We start from the raw sequence: 25,371 nt of genomic DNA, 5'->3' as shown, positions 1-25,371 counted from the left end.
GTGTTGCCACGACAACGTTTTTCTTCTAAGAATGCTGAGTATTAATTCTAAGCTTTAAAGTATTAGCTTCTCAGAATATGCTTATTAAATGTACTCCATATAATCCAGTGAAATCATATGTGTAATCCTGGGCGGTTGCAGTGAGGTGTTTGCTTTTCACCACAAGGGGGAGTGTTGTTTTCTCATTACGCAGATACACAAGGTCTTTTTCTGAACCTGGACAGAAACTGCATGCATATACCTGGGTGCAAAAAATCAACAAAAAATATTTGTTAATCACTGCAACACTCAATTAAAACAAAGAAGTGGCTTTGAAATAAAAAAAAATGTAAAAATTCAATCTGCAATTGTCTATGTAAAAGCTGTCAAATAAAGGCAATTTATTTGGGCATAAAGTTATTTATCTTAAAATTATTTAGCTTTTTTTGCGGTTCACTTATTTTAAAATGTACTGTTTTAGATAGTTTCATGCAAATATGCATCTTTTTAAACCTCTTATCAGCTTCTTATAAGCAGATTTGGTGATTTTTCTCCTAAACGTTCCGAGAAAAATAGACACGCATCAGTTGAATCAAGTCAGTTGTTGACATACAGAGCTATAAAATCTATGCTGATAAAATAGCTCAAATAATTGTTTCTGCCCAATTTGATGAGATGTGTTTGGGTTCATTTTGAGTTTTGAAGACTTTTTGATTTTGTGAAATTGAGAACATTGTTGAGATCTCTTTCGAAGCTCTAGCGGAGAAACATATGAGATTACCAGGGTTTTCGGAAAAGAAACACCCAAGTCTCTTTGCTCCCCATTTATTCTGAAATGGAAACCATTGAGATATTAAACGTCTTATGGAAATTAATCCTAAAAAAACAACAACCACTGATTCAAATGCATTGCTAAATATAATGTTTGCATCCACAAAACTAAACAAATCTGTTAAACTAACCACTGATCTTGTTTGACACACACACACACACACACACACACACACACACACATATATACATACACACAAAACAATTTTGAATATGCAATGCATTGCTATATACAAGATATACAACAAAACATGTTTGTATGGTGGTGCATTGCATCCTACTCTGTTAGTAAACCAACCACTGATTCGAATGCATTGATTTAATATATTGTTTGGACTCAAAAACATTTTTGAATATGTAATGCATTGCTAAATATAATATTTGCATCCACACATTTTTTATGGTGGTGCATTGCATCCAAATCTGTTAGAAAGCCAACTACTGATTCAAATGCATTGCCTAATATATTGTTTTAGACCCAAAAACTTTTTTTTTTTTTATGGTGGTACATTGCATGCAAATATATTAGTAAACAAACCACTGATTCAAATGCATTGCTTATTATATTGTTTGGACCCAAAGAAAACTATTCTGAATGTGTACTCCTGCATTGTTAAATATAATGCATGCATCCACAAAACTTGTTTTTATGATGGGACATTGTATCCGAATCTGTTAGAAAACCAACTACTAGTTCAAATGCATTACCTATAATGTTTTAGACCCAAAAAACATGTTTTTATGGTGGTACATTGCATGCAAATCTTTTAGTAAACAAACCACTGATTCGAATGCCTTGCTTAATGTATTGTTTGGACCCCAAAAAACTATTTTGAATGTGTAAAGGCACAGAATCACGCAGTCAGGACTTGTGCAAAAAACTCTCTCTCGTCCCTCCCCCTGTAGCCTGATTCATGAAATATCAGCCATGAGACATGTATGCATGGAACGATCACTTTGTTGGATGATTGTGCAATGGACTTGCAGCCAATTTCATTATGAAAAGGGAGGGCTGAGCCTCGATGCCTTTCATTTGCGGTCCGTGCAGCCAAAGCACGTGCTTCATGCCTGTAAAATGCTCTCATCTGTGAGCGTAAAGCTGAAGGGGCGTGGATAAAGGCTTGTGTTACCTGCCCTAGACTTTCACCTGCGGAGAAATGGAAAGAATTTAACAAACCAGCAGCAGCAGCAGCAGCAAGTCGATGAGCCTGGAACATAAAACCGTCGGCATTCCCCCCGAGAGAGAGGAGGAGGAACTCGACGCGCACGGCAGGTTCACCTGAAAACATTTGACTCGCTCCTCCTTGAAAACGCAGCGTTTGTAAGCCTCAATATCGCCTTCAGACTCAAGAACGAGACGGCAAAGCATCCCAGAGCGTGAGCTGAACCCTGACTATGGCTCTCAGGTTTCTAACTTCACAGGGAATCAGAAAGACACGTCGGAGAGACAGAAAGAGCGTGTTTACCTGCGCAGGTGGAACGGAGTGGCCGATGTGAGCTGGATTTCTGCACTGATCGGACACCATGGTCAGACCCCTACGCTTGTGGATCTTTAACGTGCTCCTGTGTTTCGGCATCATTTATTCTCGACTTGGGTAAGCGGAGGATCTACTTTATGCAACGTATTATGTGCTTTAAACGCAATGCATTTGATGTTTACGTTTGGGTAGGTGACACATAAACTCATGTCAGCGCAGGGTTATTATAGTTAACAAACCAAAACCATAAAAAACATTCTTTACTTGAAATAAACATTAACTGAAATCAAATATTTAAAAACATATATTAAACTTCATCTAGTTGCCAATGCAACATTTCTCATTTTCATTTAGTTTAACTTGATGTACTAATATAACTAAAACTGCTTCTAAAAACACAACACAATTACTAAAACTTTTCATTTAAATTTAAAACAAAATATTAAAATAATACAATATTCTAAAAATAAATGTATATATATTTATATATTAGGTGATTGCATCATTTTTAATTAAAAGATGCATTAAAAATGCTGTAGTATAAAATAGTTTTTGATGGATTGTGGCATTTCACACCACAGAACTTGTCAACTTTTCTAAACCAACTTTACTAAAGGAAAAAAAGTAATCTGCACTCTAAGGTTATCATAAAAACTAACCCTAAATTTAACATTTCAATTCATTTTGGAGTTCGAAATGCCACATTTGTTGAATAAAATAGCATTTAAAGGCATTTTGTTCTGCATTTAGTTTGGGTTGGCAGCTTTCTAATCTAAAAGTTTGCATTGCATTTATTGCGATTATAAATAACATGCAGTTGATCGGGATGTACTAAAAGTGATATTTAGATCTGTACACCTGCTTACAGATTGGTCTTCACGTGAGTGAATTGGATCTATTTTCCACTGCATTTGGTCCATGTTTTTCTCAGTTAACTAGTTTAAAGGAAGATCCATGCTGTGGTTTTCTCTCGCTTTCACCTCTCTATACCCTCAGTAATAACAGCATGCCGAGTTGTATTTCCACATTCCTTCACCCTCCAGTTTTGCAAGACCTCACCTGAATTCTTGAGGGATTTGTTCGTATTCCAAGAGAGGGTCGCCTGTCATCTAGTCTATTCATGATTTACTTGATATATTTAACTCTTTGCTCTCGCTTATTTGTTTTTATTCTGCGCACATGCACTGCCGTTTGAGAAATTACACTCTCAGCAATGCAAAATGGAATTAGGATATCATATCTAGATCTGCGTATGCCTTTGCATGCACAAACATATCATAGTTTATCCACCTTTTGAAGTGGAAATCCATTCATGCCGCTGTTATTTATCCGAAACAGGTGATTATACAGCTTAGAGCAACTTATAAAATAGAAAAGCACCTCATGAGTCACTTTTTTTTTTTTCTTATTTTTGGACGCACATTTGTCATTATGTCAAAGCTCTGAGATTAATCATGCAATCTTGAGAAGACATAAGGTGGCTCACAAGACCTCATATGACTGAAAGCATGCTTTGAGATCTCTAGATAATGTGGGGTCTCGTCAGGTCAAACCTGTTTTGTCACCCCTGAGGCTTGATATCTGTCACTATACCCCCTTTACCCTCTTTCACTATGATGATATACAGCACATGCAGGTACAAGCATTGCATTTCACTCAGCGCATTAATAAAGCTGGCCTATAGATTTATGGGTTGTCTTTTGGACCAGCGTCCTCATGTTTTATCTTCTAAAAAAATTCCTTAAAGTACAATTTAGAACCTATAAATAGCCTAGTATTTGAAGCTGAAAAAAAAAATATTAAGACTATTTAGTAAGTGCCAAATAGGGCTCTGTTGTTGCTACAAGCCTTGATATATAGTGAAATAAAGTGAACAAAGTTGAAAGTAATGACAGTATTTATGTTCTGTAAATTCAAAGATTCTAATAGAAATCGCTGTGACTTCCGCAGGCGACCGCAATTTCTATTTGCGAGCGTCTATTTGCTGCCACATCAAAATGCATAGGCTATATTTTGCGTACAAGTATAGGCATTTAACACCGTTTTAACAAGGTTGAGTGACTTCAAGGAAGTTAGTCAGGGAGTGTATTTTCACTTTGTAGTAAATAAATACTCACGAACTCAAGTCGCTGAACAGGTAACCATAGCAACCGCTCGCACGCTTTCCATCAGGATCATCATTGGATGAAATATTGATGAAGCATATAGTAATTAGTATTTATGTTCTGTCAATTCAAAGATCTAAAATTAGAAAATGCTAAAGTCTACTGTTGTTATGGTGACTCCTGCAGTGATGTTCGTTAGCGTCTATTTACTGCCACTTGAAAATAGACTACACTTATTTTGGTATATTGCCATTTAACAGTTTTATAATGGCTGAGTGACCACAAAATAAATAAATAAATTAATTAATTAATTAAAAAAATAAAAAATAGTCAGGACACGTATTTTCACGTAGCAGTAAATAAATGCTCACGAAAGCAAGCGCTGAATAGGTAACCATAGCAACCGCTAGCACGATCTCCTCAGGATTATTACTGAATGAAATATTGATAATGTCATTGTTTATCAGACTACTATAGATTTTCATAACCCAACAACATAATGTTTTGTTTTGAAAGTCTCTTAAAATTACGTTTTGGCGCTAAAACACAGCTTTGCCCAAGAGATTCGCGCCTAAAGTTAGCTAGCCACAGAAAATTCCGTGATAAAATGGAGCCCAGGAAGTGACTCGCACGCTGATTACGAGTAAACGAAGCGAATATTTAAAGTGGAATACGTATATGTGGGACTTCTGGGTCAATATGTGAAGCTGTAGGGATCGTCGGTTACCTCTCCAGCGGGCACGGGCGCGCTGTCAGTGTGGCCCCTAGTGGCCCCTTTATCCAAAAGTGGGCGGATGGTGGTGTGATGGTGCCGTCCTCTGCCCAATGGCAGCCCGGAGTCTCCGGAGAGGAGAGAGCCACTTCTGTTTCCATCCCCAAATCCCCCAAAAACCCATCAGCCCGCTCCGACTGAACGAACCGCGCGATGACACAGCGCGTCTCCTTCTCACACACACGCGTCTGGGAGTTACGCGCAGCCTCAAAGAAGCTCCGTTCGCGAACATCACAGACGTGCAACTGGAACTAAACGTGTTTCTTTCTCTCAGTCCGTCAGAAAAGCGTCCGTATGTCACCATGATCCTCTTCTGCTCGCGCAGTGTGCTGCTGTCTGTCTATTATCCGCAGATCTTCCTCATCCTCACCAGCGGGAGCTACCTGTAAGTTTACAAACTTGTAACTAAATCTGTTGATTTCGGGTTCGTGCGATGCAAGTCAAAAGTTTGGACGCACTTGACTAGAATTTCGTTCTGACGATGGCTTACATTTTTTAGTGAATGTGTACAGTGTGTACACTATTGCTTTACAAAACGAACATTTAAATGCATGTTTTGAAATGCGTTAGTTGGACAGGTGATGGAAACTCACCTAACAAGTGTCTGAGATGTTTGAGAAACATCCCACATCCTTCACAATTATGCCAAAGGAACATGTACAGGATTCCTGCTGGAATTTCTATCATAGTAATATGGATCTAATTTAAGTCCCTGTTGGGATGAATCCATTTTTTGACTTATTTGTACGTGGAATACAGGACAAATAAAGTTGCTAGGAGTTTGTGATGTCCAGTTTTACTGAGAATTGTCATAGCTTTGTTGGGAATTAGGTTTTGAAAGATCTAGTTTTTATTTTATGTTTGAAAAATTCAAGAAAATGCATGCTGGGATCCTTTCGAATTGCTTATTATGACAGATTCCAATATTAATTCTTCAGAATTATTATTATTATTTTTTTTTTTTACTATAAATTTAGTTGATGAATGTCCAAAGTGAGTAGAGCTGGAATCTAGACAAAGAAGAAGCTCAGATATAGGATAGATTTCATTTGCATGACATATGTTGATTGCTACACTCTATAATGTTGAAAATAAAGAGCGAGTAGATGTGTCTAAATCTTTGACTGCTCATGTTCGAGGATGGATTAATAAAACATTAACGTTTAGCATCGATCCAGGGAGATTCCTGCATCTGGACTGGTTTTTCTGAATGAACTTGTGACGCGTTGAGTAAATACAGTAGTTAATATTTAATTTAGATAAGCTTCATGAATGATGCTGTTAATGAGACTTGTGTTAAAATGCAAGATTCAGTTTAATCTAATTTCACAAGATCCGTTTTATTCTCATGTAATCTGAAACTTTAAAGGGAAGTCCATGAATTTACAATGTAAGGAATGTTCTGTCAGGTGACCATGAAAAATGTGGCGTGGTGGTTTTATTCTGATTATTTAATATGACTGAATCATCTAAATCATTTTTAGGGTCAGGATAGATGGAAATACCACTGTAATGTAACAACAACTGAAGATTTCTACTTGTTACAGTGTAGAAGAGGGTATTAAAGTGAAAATTCTGGTTTGGGTTGGTAAATGTAAGTGTTCAGTGTTGAAGCTGAATAGAAGAGAATTTCATTTGGCCACTGAGTGGCAGAGAAGTTCAGTAAGATTCATATATAAAGTGTGTGTGTTCAATTATGAGTCACTTTGGTTTTACAGACAGACGGTTCCTCGGTTCACCTGCTATAAACACCGACACAAACAAGTTTTGCATGTAAATGCATTTGATCGCAATAATACTAATGAAGTAGAGGACAGTGGGGCAAGTTGTCACACGGAATATTTCTCATTTACTGTTTATTTCTGCACAGACACAAAACTTAAAGCAGTTGAACTTTACCCCTATTATTGCTTAAGAAATTGACACGTTGTCACTATATATTAGGTAATCTATTTATATCACAGGCCATTTTAAGGCTTTTCAGCATAATGTAAACAATGAAAATGAAACAACAAAAATATAGAACATACGTGCAAAAAAATAAAAATTTAATAAGTTAATAATAAGTTACGATTAATATTAAATGAAACTGAATAAACTGCATTGCCCCGACCTGACTTTTAAGAATTCTTATGAAAATGTGAATTTTAAAAATTTGATGGACGACTAGGAAAAAGCATTGCTAGAGAGATTTGACTTAAAGCTTTATAGCTGTTGAGTTTAAGTCCTTATGGCAACTACTCTGTGTGACAACTTGCCCCAGTCTCCCCTAGATTTACATTCATATTATAAACGTTTACAAGTTCATTGTATTTGCATCGTGTCCAAGTGAACTTCTGAACAGCGCTTTTGACTGACAGCGATGCATTTGGTCTCCAAGCTGGTCTGTAAATTCTTTTTCCTATAATTTCTTCCCAAACCCTTGTTGCGTCTCTTTGTCAAATGACCTCCAGACCATGGTCCTAATTTAGCAGCTGGAGACCCCAAACTCAATTTTCAAAATAGATGTGGGTTTTTGCTGGCACTTTAAGTGAGTAAGTCTATGTATAGCATTGGTTTGCACATCACAAATTGCTTTTGCGTTTTAAACCATCTTAATTCGGCACATTGCAAAATTTGATACATTTTGTGGAATTAATGGCTTTTAAAGGAAGGTTAAAAGGAAGTTTGTGGTCGGTGCTTTTTTTCTCGCTAATATTTATGGGAATGTTTGAGTTTTTTAGGAAGTCGGGAATCAGGGAATCGATTTTTAATACACTTGTCTATTTCACACGAGTTTTGTAAGGTTTCTAACACCATACATGTTGATATTTAGTATAGTGGTTGATTTCCAATCAAAAACTTCTCAAACTTTTACATTTGGTCCCCTCCAATTCTACATGCATGGTTGCATACTTAAAATAAAATATCAAATGAAACATTGGCTGATGTTATCACAATGTGTTTTCATGCAAAGCCTATGCATTGAAAACTCCCGCCATCATAGCAGCATAACTATTTAATCCCAGATGATAAAACAACTTATTCATTTCACTATGTCCCATTAGTATGAAGCCTGCTCTGCTATTCTGAAAGAGACATAGTCTTAATAAATTGCAGTTTTAGACATAAATAGGCCTGTAAAAGTCACATTTGCTCTTTTTCTCAATGCTTAAAGATGTACAGTCTGAGGTTTGAAAGTTTTCCGGTGCCACTTCATCCATGTTGGTAGTTTAGAGTTTGTTTTAGCAGGATTTGTTTTAAGTAGAATGGACTGGGTGATAGCTGGAGCCAAGCGCACAGGGAACATTTATTTTCTTGTGTTTAAAAGTAGAGTGCATTTACTCATCCTGTGGATTATTTATTCCTCATTTACCAGGAAATCCTATTCATGTTTGAAATCTTCCTCATGAGACAGAAATGATTTATTTTGTCATATTTTATATGGACCACAATTAAACTTACAGTCGGGGCTATTTAAATGTAGAGTCGGTTGGTAAAAACATGGTTATTTTCAGATGGGAAAATACCGTGTGTGTTTTGTAGGAGTTAAAAATGTCCAGCGTTACCTGTAAACTTGAGGACTAGTTAAGTAGCCTTTAAATTGATGTGGATCTTAATATTGATTTTCTTTAATTATCTTCATCTCAGATGTCAAATTCTTTAAAAAATGAGTCATACTGTCGTGTACAATGTTAATGTGAAAATGTGTAAAAGCTCAGATTGGTTTTTAAGAAGAGTTCGATGAGTTCTGAGACCTGATCTTTTCTATGAAATATCTGAGAAATGTAAGATTTAAGCAAAAACACATTCTTATTGATGTCTGGGAGAATAAAATTGAGATATTAAGTCTCAGAGTGTGACGCGCATATTCCTGAGGCTCACTGCTTTGCGTTTTACATCACAATAACCTGCTCTGAAGGATCCAGTCTATATTCAACTTGTTTAACCGAAGACATCACTTGTTTAACCAGAAACAACGTCAGTCGGTACTTTATGACTGTGGATGAGCAGGACAGCCATAATAAGAGGTTTTAAATGAAAGCCAAATAAATTAAAGAAAAGAGGGTGGAGTGTTTCATTTGTTTCTAGAGCAGCATGTTCTGTGGCCCACAATCTGATTTATGTAGCTATGGGAAAAAACATTTGCAGATGAAACTATGTGATGACTATATCATATGATTAGTTTCGCAAATCCTGTAGTCTTGTCATGCAAAACACGCACACGCACACACATTATATATATATATATATATATATATCCAGTCTATATTCAACTTGTTTAATATAGGCTATATATAATAGTTGCCAGGGTGTTATGTAGTTACTATGGTGTTTCAAATTTTTTGTTTCTCATTATGCAGTTGCCAGTTTGTAGCTTGTTGTATATGCAGGTTGTTGCTATGCTGTTGTTAATTAATTTAAAAAAAAAATGTTTTTATGAAGCTTGTTATGTGGTTGCCAGGTTGTTGTTATGCAGGTTCTGAGGTGTTTGGAATGATTTGTAGCGGGGTGTTGCTATGCAGTTACTAAGGTGTTTTGAATATTTTTTAGCTCGTTATGTGGTTGGCAGGGTCTTGCTATGCAGTTGCTAAGGTGCTTTGAATGTTTTGTAGCAGGGTGTTGCTATGCAGTTACTAAGGTGTTTTACAATGTTTTGCTGCTCGTTATGTGGTTGCCAGAGTGTTGGTATGCACTTGACAAGTTTTTTTTTTTTTTTAAGCTTTGTAGCTTGTTATGTGGTTGTCAGGGTGATGCTATGCAGTTGCTAAGATGTTTTGTAGCTCGTTATGTGGTTGAACCATTTTTAATGATACATTTTGATAGAAAAAGATTGAGATTTTTTAAAAAATGTTTTTGAAAGAAGTCTCTTCTGCTCACCTACGCTGCATTTATTTAATCAAAAATACAGTAAAAACAGCTAAATATTTTTACAATTCAAAATGACTGTTTTCTCTTTGAATACATGTTAATATGTAATTTATTCCCGTGATGCAAAGCTGAATTCACTCCAGTCTTCAGTGTCACGTGATCCTTCAGAAGTCATTCTAATGTGCTGATTTGCTGCTAAAGAAAAATTTCTGATTATCATCAATGTTGAAAACAGTTGTGCTGCTTCATATTTTTGTGGAAACCATGAAAAAAAAAAATGTCGGGATTATTTGAAGAACAGAAAGTTCAAAACTGCATTTACTTGAAATATAAATGTTTTATAACATTATAAACTGTCGCTTTTGATCAATTTAATGAATCTTGCTGATGCTGAATAAAGATTTCTGTAGGTAACCATATTTACAAATAATATTTATCTCATTTTGCATTGTATTCTGGGATTACCAAAGATAGGCTACATGGGATGCTGCCTTTAGAATCTGGCCACATTGCTTTTTTGAAGGTGCTTATGATGCTCTCTAGGTAGGCACCACACAAGGTTTGGAACAGATCTACAGATTTGGCAGCAAAACTTCATAGTCCTCACAGCGGCCCACCTAATGCCCAAACACACTGGTTTGGATGGCTTTGGAGGCACTGCATTGCGCCGCTATATTAACGTGTGGTCGAGTGTTAGTTTGTGTTCGCTGAAGGGTTTAAATAAACATACACTTTTAGCTGCTCGCCCATCGCGACTCCATTATATGCAGAAACAGGAGATGTTTCTTAAACACAGAGCGAGAGAGGGGTCCCTCGACTGCATCCCACATGTGGTTTTGTATTTAAGAGTAATTCTTAAGCCTTTGTGGACATGGAAACACGACCAGAAAAGAAGCAAACCAGCCGTATCCGATTTCCAATGAACATTCCGCATCTTTGTTCTGCGCCGTTTGATCTATTTTGAAGGGGAATCCATAAGTCGCAGCTATTCTCCCAGCAGCGACACCGGCCTGTCCACCCCTGCGTGCTGTTTCTGCTGACACACGCATTGCTTGTTGCAACTCGCCGAGCTTGCGGTGCAGTCCTCGGCAGCCGGTGACGTCAGTCTTCAAAGTTGGCATGTGTCTTGCCGAGTTTTTACAGCCCTCGTCTCTGACATGTTTGAAAGGCACATATCTGAACGGGTTCAATGCTCGTAAACACAGAAGCCCGCTTGTTTAGCTGCACGGGTTTGTGCAAACACAGAGCGCCGAAAATACTCAGCGCGCATATTAAGAGCGCTGTCGAGGGCTGTATCAACACGAGAAGCTGTATGATGACAGAGATGTGTGCGTTTGGAACATGACCCACTTTGTGTGGTCACAGTTGCATGAAAATATGAGTTGAATCAAAAAAGGGGCATGAAAAATATGATCTTTATAACCAGTAACACATTGTTCTGTTCTGTTCTGTTCTGTCGTGTATATTGTTCTCTTGTGTTCTATTCAGTTCTGTTTTAGTCTGTTCAGTCATGTTAAGTGGTGGTATTCTATTCTATTATTCTTTATTCTGCTATATCATGTTAATTGGTGGCATTTTAGTATATATTCTATTGGTTGTATTCAGTTCTATTTTACAGTTATGCATTGGCTTGTTCAGTTCTATTCTGTTCAGTTTTGGTCTTTTGTTTCATGTTTGTTTATGTTGTTCTGGTTCTTTCAGTTCTTTTCTATTTTTACTCATTCATTGTTTTTCTTTTCTATTCTATTTGTTTTCATCCTATTCTGCTCTACAGTTATGTCTTGGATTATTCTATTCTATATTACAGTAATGCGTTGGCCTATTCACTTTTGATAAATTCTATTTTATTTAATCATATTCTGGTCAATTTTATTCTATGTTTTCTTTAGTTATGCTGTTCTGGTCTATTCAGTTTTACTCTTTTCATATTTTATGTTGAGTTATGTTTTTCTTTTTCTATTCTATTTGTTTTTGTTCTGTTCTGCTGTAAATGTATGTCTTGGTCTATTCTATAGTTGTTTTTTTCTTTTCTGTTCTTTTTGTTTTTATTCTGTTCTGCTCTACAGTTATATCTTGATCTGTTCAATTCTATTCTGTACTGTTGATTCTGTTCTATATTACAGTTATGTGTTGGCCTATTCATGTCTGTTCAATTCTATTCTCTTTTGTTCAGTTACATTCTGCTTATTTTTTATTATATATCCTGTTCAATTATGCTGACCTGGTCTGTTCAATTATATTAAATTCTATTTTATTCATTCAAGTTTAGTAATGTTTTACTTTCCTTTTCAATTTTTTCTTCTTCTATACTCTTCATGTATGACTTGGTCTATTCTATTGATTCTATTCCATATTACAATTATGAGTTGGCCTATTCACTTCTGTTCAGTTATATTCTGATCAGTTTTCTTCTGTTTTCGTTCATTTTCATTTATGTTTGTTCAGTTTTGTTTTTCTATTCTATTCGATTTTGCCCTATTCTGCTCTAAAGTAATGTCCTGGTCTATTATATTCTATTGATTATATCCCATATTACAGTTATGCATTGGCTTATTCACTTCTGTTCAGTTCTATTCTGCTTACGTATGTTGTTCTGGTCTATTCAGTTCTATTTTATTTTATTCTTTCATGTTCAGGCATGTTTTTCTTTTCTACTCTGTTTTTTGTTTTTTACTTATTCTGTTCTACATTCATGTCTTGGTCTATTCTATTGTAATATATCCTGTTGATTCTATTCTTTATTATGTTGTATATTGGCCTATTCACTTCTGTTCAAATCTATTCTGTTTTGTTCATTTATATTCTACTCACCCTTATACTATATCATGTCGAGTTATGCTGTTCTAGTTTATTCATTTCTATTCTATTTTATATATTTACATTGTTTTTCTTGTCTACTCTTTGTTTTGGTTCTATTCTGCTCTACATTATGTCTTGAATTATTCATTTCTATTCTATTCTATTCTGCTCTATTCTATTGATTTCTGTTCTTACAGTTGTGTATTGGCCTCTTCATTTCTATTCAATTCTGTTCTGTTTAGTTACATTCTTCTCACTTTTATTCTATGTCATGTTCAGTTATGCTGTTCTATTCTTTTTATGCATTACTCTTCAATTATGTTTTTCAAGTCTATTTTATTTATTATCATTCTATTATACTCTGGTGTTCTGTTCTATTCTAATATATTCTATCCTCTGCATTGGTCAGATCTTTACTATCTTTTTACTTGCACTACTGTGGGTGAATCACATTTGTTAAGCAATAAAAATGCATTGGGAAATGTGCAAGTTTTAATTTGAGAGGTAGAAATGTTCACCCATTTCAAGTAGTGCTTATGAGATACTATAGAGATCTCATTTGTGATAGTTCTTTGGTGCAGGTGTTATTTGCTTTGTTACAAAATGCACTTCAAACACTTAACTGCTTAATTCTGATGTGTGTTTAAGGTCATAAACTATCCTCCGTATGCTATGATGCAAGTAATGTTCATCTTTACTAGTTGTGTTTGTCTCTTCTGTCCCACAGGGCTCTTTCCTCTGTGGTGGCCCTTGGTGCGAACATCATCTGCAATAAGATCCCCGGCCTCGCACCCCGCCAGCGCGCCATCTGCCAGAGCCGGCCGGACGCCATCATCGTGATCGGAGAGGGGGCACAGCTGGGCATCAACGAATGCCAGTACCAGTTCAGATACGGCCGCTGGAACTGCTCGGCGCTGGGTGAACGCACCGTCTTCGGACAGGAGCTGCGAGTAGGTCAGTGCTTGTCAAGGGTCTTTAGCGCACTTGGTTTGTTTTCAGGATGGATTCAAACACTATTACCACTGGGTTGTTGATCGAAACACTTGCAAATAACTCTGTAGTCCCATTCATCTCAATGGCAGTTTCTTTAACCTCAGGTTGATCCTGAACCTGTAGTCTTGTGAATCTGTCAAAATACCTGTGGATAATTCATCTAAAATCAAGAGGAAAAATAATAAATATTATTTTGCATAAAGACAATAAAGCCCATGTTTTGGACCAGTAAGATATTTTGGGCCAGTTTTACTAAACAGGGCAAAATAGCACAATTCCAAAACAACGCCGATGGGTGTGGAAATTTCTGCGGGTGATTTACTAACAATGTGCAAATTAAAGAACACAGATGCAACATCTTATTTACATATCAACCAATGCAATATACCAAACGCAGCGCAAATTAGCGTAGTCGTGAATAAAGAATAAAGAAATAAATAAGCCACAGTACGTTGAAAAGAACTGGAGGCCAAAAAATGAAGGGTTGCAAGAGGTTTTGATAGAGCTGGTATTGCGTGACTCCTAGTTGAGGGTTCCAAGTCCTCTTTTATTTCCTGAAGCAAATTAAAAATAACATGGCTTGCCAAATGATGTTCGGATAATGTGTTCTTTCCAAATAAATTAATATGTGTGGAAAAAATCCTCTCCCTTCTACCACGCGCTGTCTGTTCTCTGCTGTGCCTCCTCCTAGCAACAATAATTGCAGCCATTTCAATCGCAAAACAGTTTAAGACATGCTTTTTTTGGGTGTTGGAAAATGGCGCAAATGCGAGTAATCTGATGAGCGCAAACGTTAGTAAAACGCGTTGCGTGATTCATTTGAATACTCTCCTCCCATAAATTTTGCATCTGAAAGGGGAACTCCTAAAAATGCATGTTCAATAAGTTCAGGCGCAAAAATAACTGTCCACGCCTTTTCAGCGCTAATTCTTCACTGCGCGTCTTTAGTAAAACCTGACCGTACTATTTTAATGCCGAAAGACGGTTTGCGCTGGCACAAGCTGTTAGTAAAACTGGCTCTTAGCATTTTTACATTATTTTCATTTTCAAATTCTCATTATTATTCATTCATCATTCATCAGATGTTTTCTCTTTTGTGTTTTGTATTTTAATACCATAATACTTTTCAATACAATATAATACTAAATGGCGATCTGTAATACTTACAGTAAGGTGTAGGAAAATACATTATGAAATACATTCCAGTTGGGAAAAATGTGCTTAATTGTGATGAACTGCCAAAAAAAAAAAAAAAAAATCGTAATGGTCCTAAAAACAGGCTTTATTTTCTTTATACAAAACTGTCTTTCTTTTGATTTTGGGTTGAATATTGAAAGGTTTTAATCTAATTGATGTCCATGTGGTTGTTGTTCAGGTCTTTTGGGAAGCCTGTAGCAATGATGCAAGCACGTTTTCTGACTTCAGTTCTGCACGAACACAAGTAGAAACAATGCTGTGAAGATAAGCGTATAAATGCTGCTTTGATTAGACGGGATCCAGTCGTTTACTGTGACAAAAGCTCCTGAACGGGCAAATGTGGTGTTATGAAAGAAGGCAGTCTTTGTGCTGTGGGCAAACCCTGGTTACACACGCCGCGCTGTACGTGCACACACTTGACCCTCAAAGGCTTGCGAAAGCATGTTTGTGTTGGTGTGATTAATATAGTGCTGATTAAGTGGAACTGGATTCACCTCTGTTCGTTTGATTACACATTTACCGTACTCATACACACTATAGGCTACAAAGATGCTATCAGTTATGACTTACTGCGCTACAATTATGATTGGAACAGCATACTAGCTATTTCTGCAGTATGGAGTATGTATAGTATATATAGGTCTAGTATGTATAATATGCAGTTTTTACTGAATTCTGTGCATGCACAGGCTAGCAAAGAGTGCTTTATCTTACAATGCAATGCGCTCGGCTTTGACCTTCTGTTCTCTGTGTGATGAATGAAGCGCAGGTAAAATCACCCATGAGTTTAACCATCTCTAATTTGATTGATTAAATGATCAAAAGGCTAAAAGTTACATATTTTCAAACTAAATTAAATAAAAAATATATATAAAATAGGCATATTTATTTCTAAGATGATGGCCATCATTGCATAATTCCTACTGTTTCACTTACGAATTTAAAAATGATAGGCATTATACATATTATACATCTTATACATCTTTTTCTGGTATAAATATTTAAACATTTACTTGAGATGCTAAGTGACCTAAAAGAAAAAGAAAAACTATTTCTTAATTTAACCCCACTGGCAGGTATTTTTTCAAAAATATTTAAGAAAATTTTTAGCAAAATGTACTTAATTTAGATTTTTATTTCTTTCAGAAAACAAGACTCAAATTAATCAAATTAAGTGAGTTTTTGGCTGTTATAAAAAACAAACTTAATTCAAAGGGAAAACAAGTTTATTTTTCTGACCCCAGTGGCAGATTTTGTTTATTTATTTTGTATGTATCTTTTGTTTGTTTATTTATTTATTCATTCATTCAGAAAACAAGACTTAATATCTTACGTCATTTGGCATCTGTGTCTTGATTTAAGAATGTTTTTGATTAGTACTAGAAAACAAGTTTTGTTTTCTGAAAAATAAATCAAAATTAAGTGAGTTTATGCTTAGTACAAGGAAAAAATATCTGCTGTTGGGGTCAGAAAAATAAAAATAATTCGAAGGGAAAACTAGTTTATTCTTTCCCCATTAGCAGATATTTTTTCTTATTTTCAGCAAAAACACTTGATTTTGATCTTTTTTTTTCAGAAAAAAATATATTTGCTTCTCAAGTGAATGCATCTTGATTTTGTTTCAATATTTCTTCTGGAAAACAAAACAAAGTTATCAAGTCTTGTTTTCTGGAAAAAATACCAAAATTAAGTGAGTGTATGGTTAAAACAAGAAAAAACTATCTGCCAATGTTTTAAGAAAAAAAATAAAGCTTAATTCATTTTTCTGACCTTATTGGCAGATATTTTCCTTGTTTTCATCAAAAACTGACTTAATTTTGATCATTTTTTACTAGAAAAGTCATTTATTGCATTATTGTTTGACAGGGTGTTGCTTGCTGTGCGTTCTTAGTGGATGTTAGAATGTGGTTGCTAGGGTATTTTTTAGTGGTTGCTAGGTGATTTCTTCCTGTCTGGCATGAAGAGCCTTCCTCAAGTCTTCCTCCTAAAATGTGCAATTTTTTTCACCTGTTTTCTGGTCCAGCAGGTGAAAATGGTGCATCTGATCACTTAGTAAAGAAACAGCGCACACATGATTTGAGGAATCAAACACTGCAGAATGAGTTTAATACTTAGTGAGCAATAAGCATTTTGATGCTTTTCTTTGGGAAACGCCACTAAAACATATTGAAGAGCCTGCCACAATCGCTCTGTTCTGTCTTTTTCATTCTCTCTCTCTCTCATGCTATTTATATTGTCGAAATGAGCTACAAGCGGGCAAACATTTACATTTTCATGGCTTTTGTGTGAAGAGGCATTCCTGAGCGGGTTGCAGGGCGCTTTGCTCTTTCACGCTGTCATTTATACATTTCCCCTCATTTAGAAGTGTTTTGTTGCTGTTAAACTGCGGTCAAACGCTCTGTAAACTCCCATCACTTCAGCCCCACAAAACGCATCGCAGTTCCTTTGAAATTCTACACTCTTGCGGTGAATCTTTGAACTTTGTTTACTGTCACCTAAAATACGGACTGATGGGGATAGGGCAGTCGTGGCCTAATGGATAGAGAGTCAGACTTGTAACCCGAAGGTCACGGGTTCGAATCTCAGGTCTGCGCAGGGATTGTAGGCAGGGGGAGTAAATATCCAGCACTCTCTCCACCTTCAATACCACGACTGAGGTGAGACCCTTGAGCAAGGCACCGAACCCCCAACTGAACCCCCCGAGCGTCACTGCATTGGTGTTTGTGTGTGTGTGATCACTACTCACTGCTGTGTGCACTTGGGTTAGATGCAGAACACAAATTCCAAGTACTTGGCCACACGTCACTTCCTTTCCTTTTATTGGATTTCTCACTGTGTCCTGTTGTCTAAAGCAGTTGTGCATGTAACGATAAATTAGTTGATATATTCCTAAACTTTAATTAAATCAGTTTTTTAATTCAAATTTATACTGTGAAAAAATAATATTATAAATACGTGTAAAACATTATTTGGCAAATATTTAGTTTCTATTATGCTACATTATTACTTTTTTCCCTACACACTGTAGTTCTGTACTCTTATGTGTATTTATTTAAAATTGTTATTATTATAATATAATTTATTTGAATGTTTTTATACTTTATATTGTTTTTATACTGTATCAATTTATTTATTTAAAAATGTGTTATCATATTATTATTATTATTATTATGTACATTTATTTATTTTATGGTGATTTTTATTGATGGTAATATTTACTCATATTTACTAATGGTATTAATTTTTTATGGTAATCAATTTATTAACTTAAAAATAGTTTTCGGTACTATTATTTATTTTATTATTAGTAATATAGTATTTAGTATTAATATAGTAGTAGTATAGTATATATATATATATATATATATATATATATATATACACACACACACATACACACACATACATTAATTTACTAGATATATTTTTATCATTTTCTATTTATTTTATCATATACATTTTATGGCAATCCATTTATTTATTAAAAAAAAAAAAAAATATATATATATATATATATATATATATATATATATATATATATATATATATATATATATATATATATATATATTTTTTTTGAATAATTTTTATTTGTTTTATATTTTTATTTGAATGTTTTTATCTTTTATTTTAATCAATTTATTTAGTTAAATCTTTGCATTTTTTCTCAAATTTTCCATGGACCCCAGTTTGAAAACCTCTTCTCAAGAAAACCATCTTTGTTCTAGTGTTTTAATGAACCCGGGAAACCAATATCCTGATCTGATGAACCTATAACAAATATGAATAACCTTTTAATCCTCAAATAACCGTACAGCAAAACCCTGTACAGAAAGCTCAAGTGCTGCACAAATCTTGAATTCGTTTTTTTTTTTTTAAGAGCATCTCTGAACTAACAGAAGTTTATTCTGTTAAGTTTATTATTGTTATTCATATCTGACTCCATTTCAGTATGGTTGACGATAAGTGAACGTGCCACTTTGACGATGGTGAAAGTAACTGCAGAAGTCGCCAAAAACCAGCATAAACGCAGATACGCACAGATTCACTGACTCATTCCCTGCAAAACATGTTGTTCTGTACGAGAAGCATGCGAAATGTCCTTTTGTGTTGCCGTCAAAGGAATAGCTCAGCCAGAAATGAAAACGAAAACAGTTTCGGTGGCTATCTTGACGTTGACCGTGCTCTTGGATGGTTTTTCGATATTGAAGCGGAGCGTTTGGCGATTTGAGAGTTGATTTTGTGTGGTCTTGATGTTAAAACCGTTGTTTGAGTCGCTCTTTAGAAGCTGCGTCTGAGAATGAAGTCTATTCCAGGAATATCTCAATCCATTCATAATGGACTGTATGAAACGCCTCATGCTCAGACTCCAGGATTTTTTCTAATTGTAAATCCTCCAGATTGTAACCACTAAATTGTTCCTGCTCGTAAGGAGCCCGTCTACAAGCGATCGGGGCGGCCACTAGACTCCGTTGTTTTCGAAGAGATGATGATCAACAGACCGCAGAGTTAATTCTCTTTCAGTTTGGATGCGTTTGGCTGTTCTCTGCGGCGCACATTAATAGCTGGGTTATTGAGTATTTCTGAGTCCCTGAAGAATTGATTCGAGGAAGCGTTCGGTTTCAGTCTGAAGAAAAGGGCCAAAGTGGATCCTCAATTTCAGAAACGGTCTGTAAATAAATATGCACAGAAAGGGCTGATCTTAAATCTGCCAGTGCAATGGATACTGAGAATGACAGAAATGAGCTCTGGTCCAAAACATAGTGAGCTGACTACATAGGCATCACAGCCCAAAGTGAAAAGAGGTCAAAAAGTAGAAGACATTGAATTTTAGTCCAATTCTAATGCAGTATTAATAGAGATGACAATCCCAGAATGCATTGCAACATGCTCAGAATTATAGTTTAGAAAACATAATTTTATTGGATTAGTTACTTTTATCATTTATATTTTTGTAATTTATTTTTAGTGTTTATTTTATTTAATGCTTTCAAAAGTATCACTAATTAGATATAATTTTATAATTTATAGTAATATTATAAAATGTAAAAATAACATTTTTAAATTCAATAGTAATTCGTTATTAACAGAACTGTGTGTGTGTGTGTGTATATGTGTATATATATATATATATATTATATTTCAATAACTAATAGCAATAATTGTTATTATATATTTTATTTATTTATTTATTTCTGTAATAATTTAGAATAGATTTTATATTTAATTTAAAACCAAAATATTGGTAATTATAATATATATTGTATAATTGCATCATTCTAATAATTAAAGTATAAATATATTTCATTCAATACCAAAAGTATTAATAATTATATTATGTATTTCTTATTTTATAATTTTTATAGATTTAATTTGAATGTGAACATATGAATATATTTCCTTCAGTACCAAAAAGTCTCAATAACTCAGAGTATTTTAGCTGTTATTTGCATTTTTTGTTTTAATTAGACTATTCTGTCATTTGCTTGATATCAAAGATTTAGTCAAACCAAAATTTATTCAGACATTTCTCACATTATCACAGTTTATTCGCTATAGTTTAGAAAATATAAACTATTATAGTAATAAAATATGACAAGAATTCAGAGTTAAACTGTGTCAGAACAAATTGATCTTGATAATGTCAGATAGCTTTGATATGTAGGTATGTAATGAATTGGGTTGAGTAGCTGTCAGCTGTTAAATTTAAGCACACAATTAGATGAAACCAGTTTAGCTCAACCAATTACCAAGCAATGCTTAATTGTGTTCAGTCTGTGGTGTAAAAAGGTTGCATTAGCAATTAAAGAAACAACACTTAAGCAAAACATGATCAGGTCAAAGTGTCTGAATAATTTTTGGCCCCAAAATTTTTATCAATTTTACTGGTAGTCCACTGTATGATAAATGTTTGGTTATAATATGTCACAGTTTATTTTATTTTGTTATCCTCACTATTTACATGTCACCCATGTAGACAACAGACAGCAAGGCAGCTCACTAGGTTTTAGGACAGCCATTAAATTAAAGATCCGATTTAGAGATGATTTTGTTCAGAAAGTCACACTGGTTTATAACAAACTGTTTCTTTAATGGTCTGAATTGATCTAATCTAAGATCACAACAGTTGTTTTGAATGGAAAAACTGATACTATCTGTTAGTTTTGAGTGGGATTAAGGGTATGTTTAGTGTGTGTGTGTGTGTGTGTGTGTGTGTGTGTACTGGTATATATGGTTTATGAGGACACAAATGTGTATAATAACATGGGTACTACAACGTAAACATGGTTTATGAGGACACTTCCTGTGTCCCTGTATAAAAACCATTACGCCTATGGAGACTCCCCGTAAACCACATATACCAGACTGTGTGTGTGTGTGTGTGTGTGTGAAGGTGCTGACAGAATGAAGTGCTTGTCGCTTACACACCTTGTGTGTCATCCAGGTGATTCATGGCACTCGTGTGAAAGGAGTTTGTCACCAGTTTCAGAGAAATATTAGCAGAGTTCAACCTCTCCTGCCCTTCCTCGTTTCACAAGACACTTTGCTGTGGGGCAGGTGAGCCTCTTAACCGCATGAAGAATTCCCAATCATTCCCCAAACCGCACTAAAAGCCCTGGAGTAGATTAATACGGCTGCCGGAGTGCGTGCTGATGGCAGCAGATGATTTACACTTGCTTTCTTCTTCTGCATTCGAGCCGCTGCAGGTCACAGAGGGAACCAAGAAACTTTTATGACTCAGAAGTTCGCTCTTTATGGAGTTCTCAGTTACGTTTCATTGAAGTATTTATGTTGTCTCAGATGTTTCTTTATAAACAGACTCAAATGAGTCAATCATTGTCATCAAGTGGACTTTATAGGTTGAAATTGATATATTTGGTTGAATATATATATATATATTTAACTTTATACTATTTATGCTTTTAAATTATTATAATATTTATTTACATTTTATATATTCATATATACATTTATATATTTTGAATTATTATAATTTCTATTTAATTTAATACATTTTATTTAATCAATATGCTATTTTAATTATTAGTTTTATTTATTTATTAAATTACATTAATATATATTTGATTACATTAATTAATTACATTTTATTTAATCAATTCAAATGCATTCAAGATATTTTAATTTGTACTATTTATTCTTTTATTTCTTTTATTTTCTCTAAATTAATTTTTATATAATTCTATATATAATTTAATTGATATAAAAACTGAAATAAATTTTATATCATAAATTATATTTCTAAATATAAAAATATTATATTTAAAATAAAAATGTAATAAAATAATAGCTAAAATAAATAATCAATAAACCAAAAAAGTTAAATCAAGATTATATAGCTATAAAATGAATGTGTAAAATTAGATATTTGTTCATATTGAGATCTTTGACTTTTGACTCGACTGTGGTATCGAGCACAGTTTGAGACTTTGTTGAGAAAATGTATCTTGTTTTAAAGAGGTTTAGATGTTTTACTAAACAACGTCACATGATTGCGGTGTAAATGTTTGCAAACAACACAAACGTCCAGGAGTTGAGGCTGAATTGGATTATATGGTCATCCATCTCGGTCTCATGAATTAGACGTGTGCAATTGTTTTACTCTATTTTATATGCTTGTTAAGGTTCATCTAAAAAATTTCAGGCAACAGCATTCTTTTTTTTCTAATTTGCCAGAATTTTGGTATCAAATGTCAGACCACAGAAAAAGAAATCAAAGTTGTTTTGGATGGTCTCTGTGTGTGTTTCCAAAGTAAACTCATAATGAAGTAATGAAGACACATTACTGAGATCCTTCATGAATCACTCCACTCATCGTGTTTAGAGTATAAAGCTCTATATTAGATGTTTCTCGGGTTGCTTGTTGTTCTTTTCATAAGACCAGTTTTAGTTTAAGATAAACGGACGTCTTTCTCTCTCTTCATTTGTGGTGAAATCAAACCCTCCTGGAACGCACAAGGCAGAATTGTGCAAACCTAATTGCAAATTACTCTCCAGTGAAGCCTAACAATATACCGAGACGGTCTTATATACAGAAAAGCAAACCTTGAGGTCTAATTTTTGACCAAACTAAGTTAATCAAATGCAATATTTTGTAGAATGCAATTTGAGTTCACGCAACAGCGCACAAAATGTAATGTAGACCTCAAGTAGTCGATGTTGTATGGAAGCTTGTTTCCGGCCACAGGATTAAAAAAAAAAAAAAAAAAGTAATTGAGACTTTCTCACATTTCAGACATTTTTCATGTAATTCTAAGTTTATAACTCACAGATCAGATATAAACTCAGAATTGCGAGATACAAATGCAGAATTGTGAGAAATAAACAGAATTGCAAAATATAAACTCTAAATTGTAAAATACAAACTCAGAATTACAAGATACAAACAGAATTGCGAAATATAAACTCAGGATTGCGATATATAAACCCAAGATTGCGATAAACTCAGAACTGCGCGATATAAACTCAGGATTGTGACATAAACTCAGAATTGCGAGATATAAACTCAGGATTGTGAGAGATAAACTCAGAACTGCGCGATATAAACTCAGGATTGTGACATAAACTCAGAATTGCGAGATATAAACTCAGGATTGTGAGAGATAAACTCAGAACTGCGCGATATAAACTCAGGATTGTGACATAAACTCAGGATTGTGAGAGATAAACTCAGAACTGCGCGATATAAACTCAGGATTGTGACATAAACTCAGAATTGCGAGATATAAACTCAGGATTGTGAGAGATAAAGTCAGAACTGCGAGATATAAACGGAATGGCAAGATATAAACACAGGATTGCGAGATATAAACTCAGGATTGTGAGATATAAACAGAATTGTGAGATATGAACTCAGAATTATGACATTTAAACGCAGAACCCTAATTGTGAGAATTGGTTAATTGCGAGATGTAAACTTACAGTTGTGTTTACAATCGTAAGATATAAACTGGACTAAAATTTTCGAACTGAACTATGAGAGTCACAGTAGAAACAAGCTTCATTCTGTCACATCTCAGCTTTGTTTCATTGCATCAGCACCTCAAGACAATTCTGCAAGTAACAGAATGAGAAGGAAGTTTTCTTCAAAGTGACGTTGCAGTTATCAGGAGGAAATCTCAAACTCATGCACTGAAGCGTGAAATCCAACTACTTACGTGGAATTTAATGTCAGGAGCTACTTGGAATTAGAAGCTTGGATTAAATCATCAAACATGTTTGAGTTGCAGCCAAGCATTTGCATTTTCCTGCATGCAGCGAGGGTCAGAGCGCTGTCTCGGCAGGTACTGACACTTTGACATTGGCCGTCTGTCACTGATAAAGTGCAGATTAGTCAAATAACCCTGCAGCCACAGGAAGCAGATCTGAATCTCCTCTGGAGGTATTCCTGTTCAATCAATCACTGAGCGTGAGTCGAGTGTATCCGTATGGAAATGTGTCTGTTTAGTGCAGGTCAAGGATTAGATGTTCTCATCAGGGATTAAGAACTGAAACGGAACAGAAATGAAATGGAGAGGAAGAAAAGTAGGAAAATGAGCAAGAGATAAGAGGCCACTTCTGTTGTGCTGTAACTTTTGAAATCAATTTTATTTTATTTTTTTATTAATACGAGTAGTTGACAAATGGACATTTTAGGTAGAAATTGATACATTCTTTTTCTTCAGATTTTCCTTTATTTTGACTGGAAAGTGAAGCAGAGACAGAGTGTTTTAGGAGAGACATTTTTATATATTTTCTTATTTATATATATATAAATAATATTGCTCTAATTAAAATAATATAACTATTGCTTTAATTAAAACGAAAAAAAAAAAAAAAAAAAATATATATATATATATATATATATATATATATATATATATATTTTTTTTTTAATTTTCGTTTTAATTAGAGCAATAATCATTCTCTAGATTCAAAATAGATTCAAAAGATTCATTTAATTAAAGACAATACAGTGTGTGTGTGTGTGTGTATATATATATATATATATATGAAGTGTTCATTTGCAAAAACCGATAAACGCCACTTTAAAAAAATTTGCATTATTCTCTGCATATAGTGTGATCTGAACCCTAAACACGTTTTGTCAAAAAAGCCGGTATTGCCCACTTTCAAGGCATCGCGAGTTCACGTTTTACTGCAGAAGCTGACAAGCACCCTTGTTGTTTTTGAACACAAGACGATAAGTCCATTTTAGCGAATCAGCGCACTGTATTCAGGTCAGGTGACAAGGCTACTTTCACTTTGAAAAGATGCTCTAGCTGAGAGGAGTTTCGTCAAAGCTGACTAAAAGTGATCGAGGATGGATAATTTCGACGAACTTGATGAACCTGTGATATCTTCTGGG

General features: G+C 34.6%; 1 protein-coding gene across 2 annotated transcripts in view; it reads left to right on the top strand.

Annotated features, from left to right (window-relative positions):
• The first annotated feature begins 1,967 nt into the window (after nt 1–1,967).
• wnt7bb (wingless-type MMTV integration site family, member 7Bb) overlaps nt 1,968–25,371 on the top strand; it is a 48,537-nt gene continuing 25,133 nt past the window's right edge. Inside the window, exons 1-2 of one of the 2 annotated variants that reach the window (XM_058767487.1) lie at nt 1,968–2,405; nt 13,543–13,769. In XM_058767487.1, the coding sequence (XP_058623470.1) occupies nt 2,335–2,405; nt 13,543–13,769 (298 nt within the window). In that variant the 5' untranslated portion in view covers nt 1,968–2,334. Of the gene's footprint in view, nt 2,406–4,813; nt 5,551–13,542; nt 13,770–25,371 lie in introns of those variants that run through there. The other variant, XM_058767486.1, reaches the window with a different exon arrangement.

The sequence above is a fragment of the Onychostoma macrolepis genome, chromosome 25 (assembly GCF_012432095.1).
Source record: "Onychostoma macrolepis isolate SWU-2019 chromosome 25, ASM1243209v1, whole genome shotgun sequence".
NCBI lineage: Eukaryota > Metazoa > Chordata > Actinopteri > Cypriniformes > Cyprinidae > Onychostoma > Onychostoma macrolepis.
The sequence above is the reverse complement of the archived record's forward strand: the minus strand, read 5'-3'. Positions and strand labels throughout refer to the sequence as shown.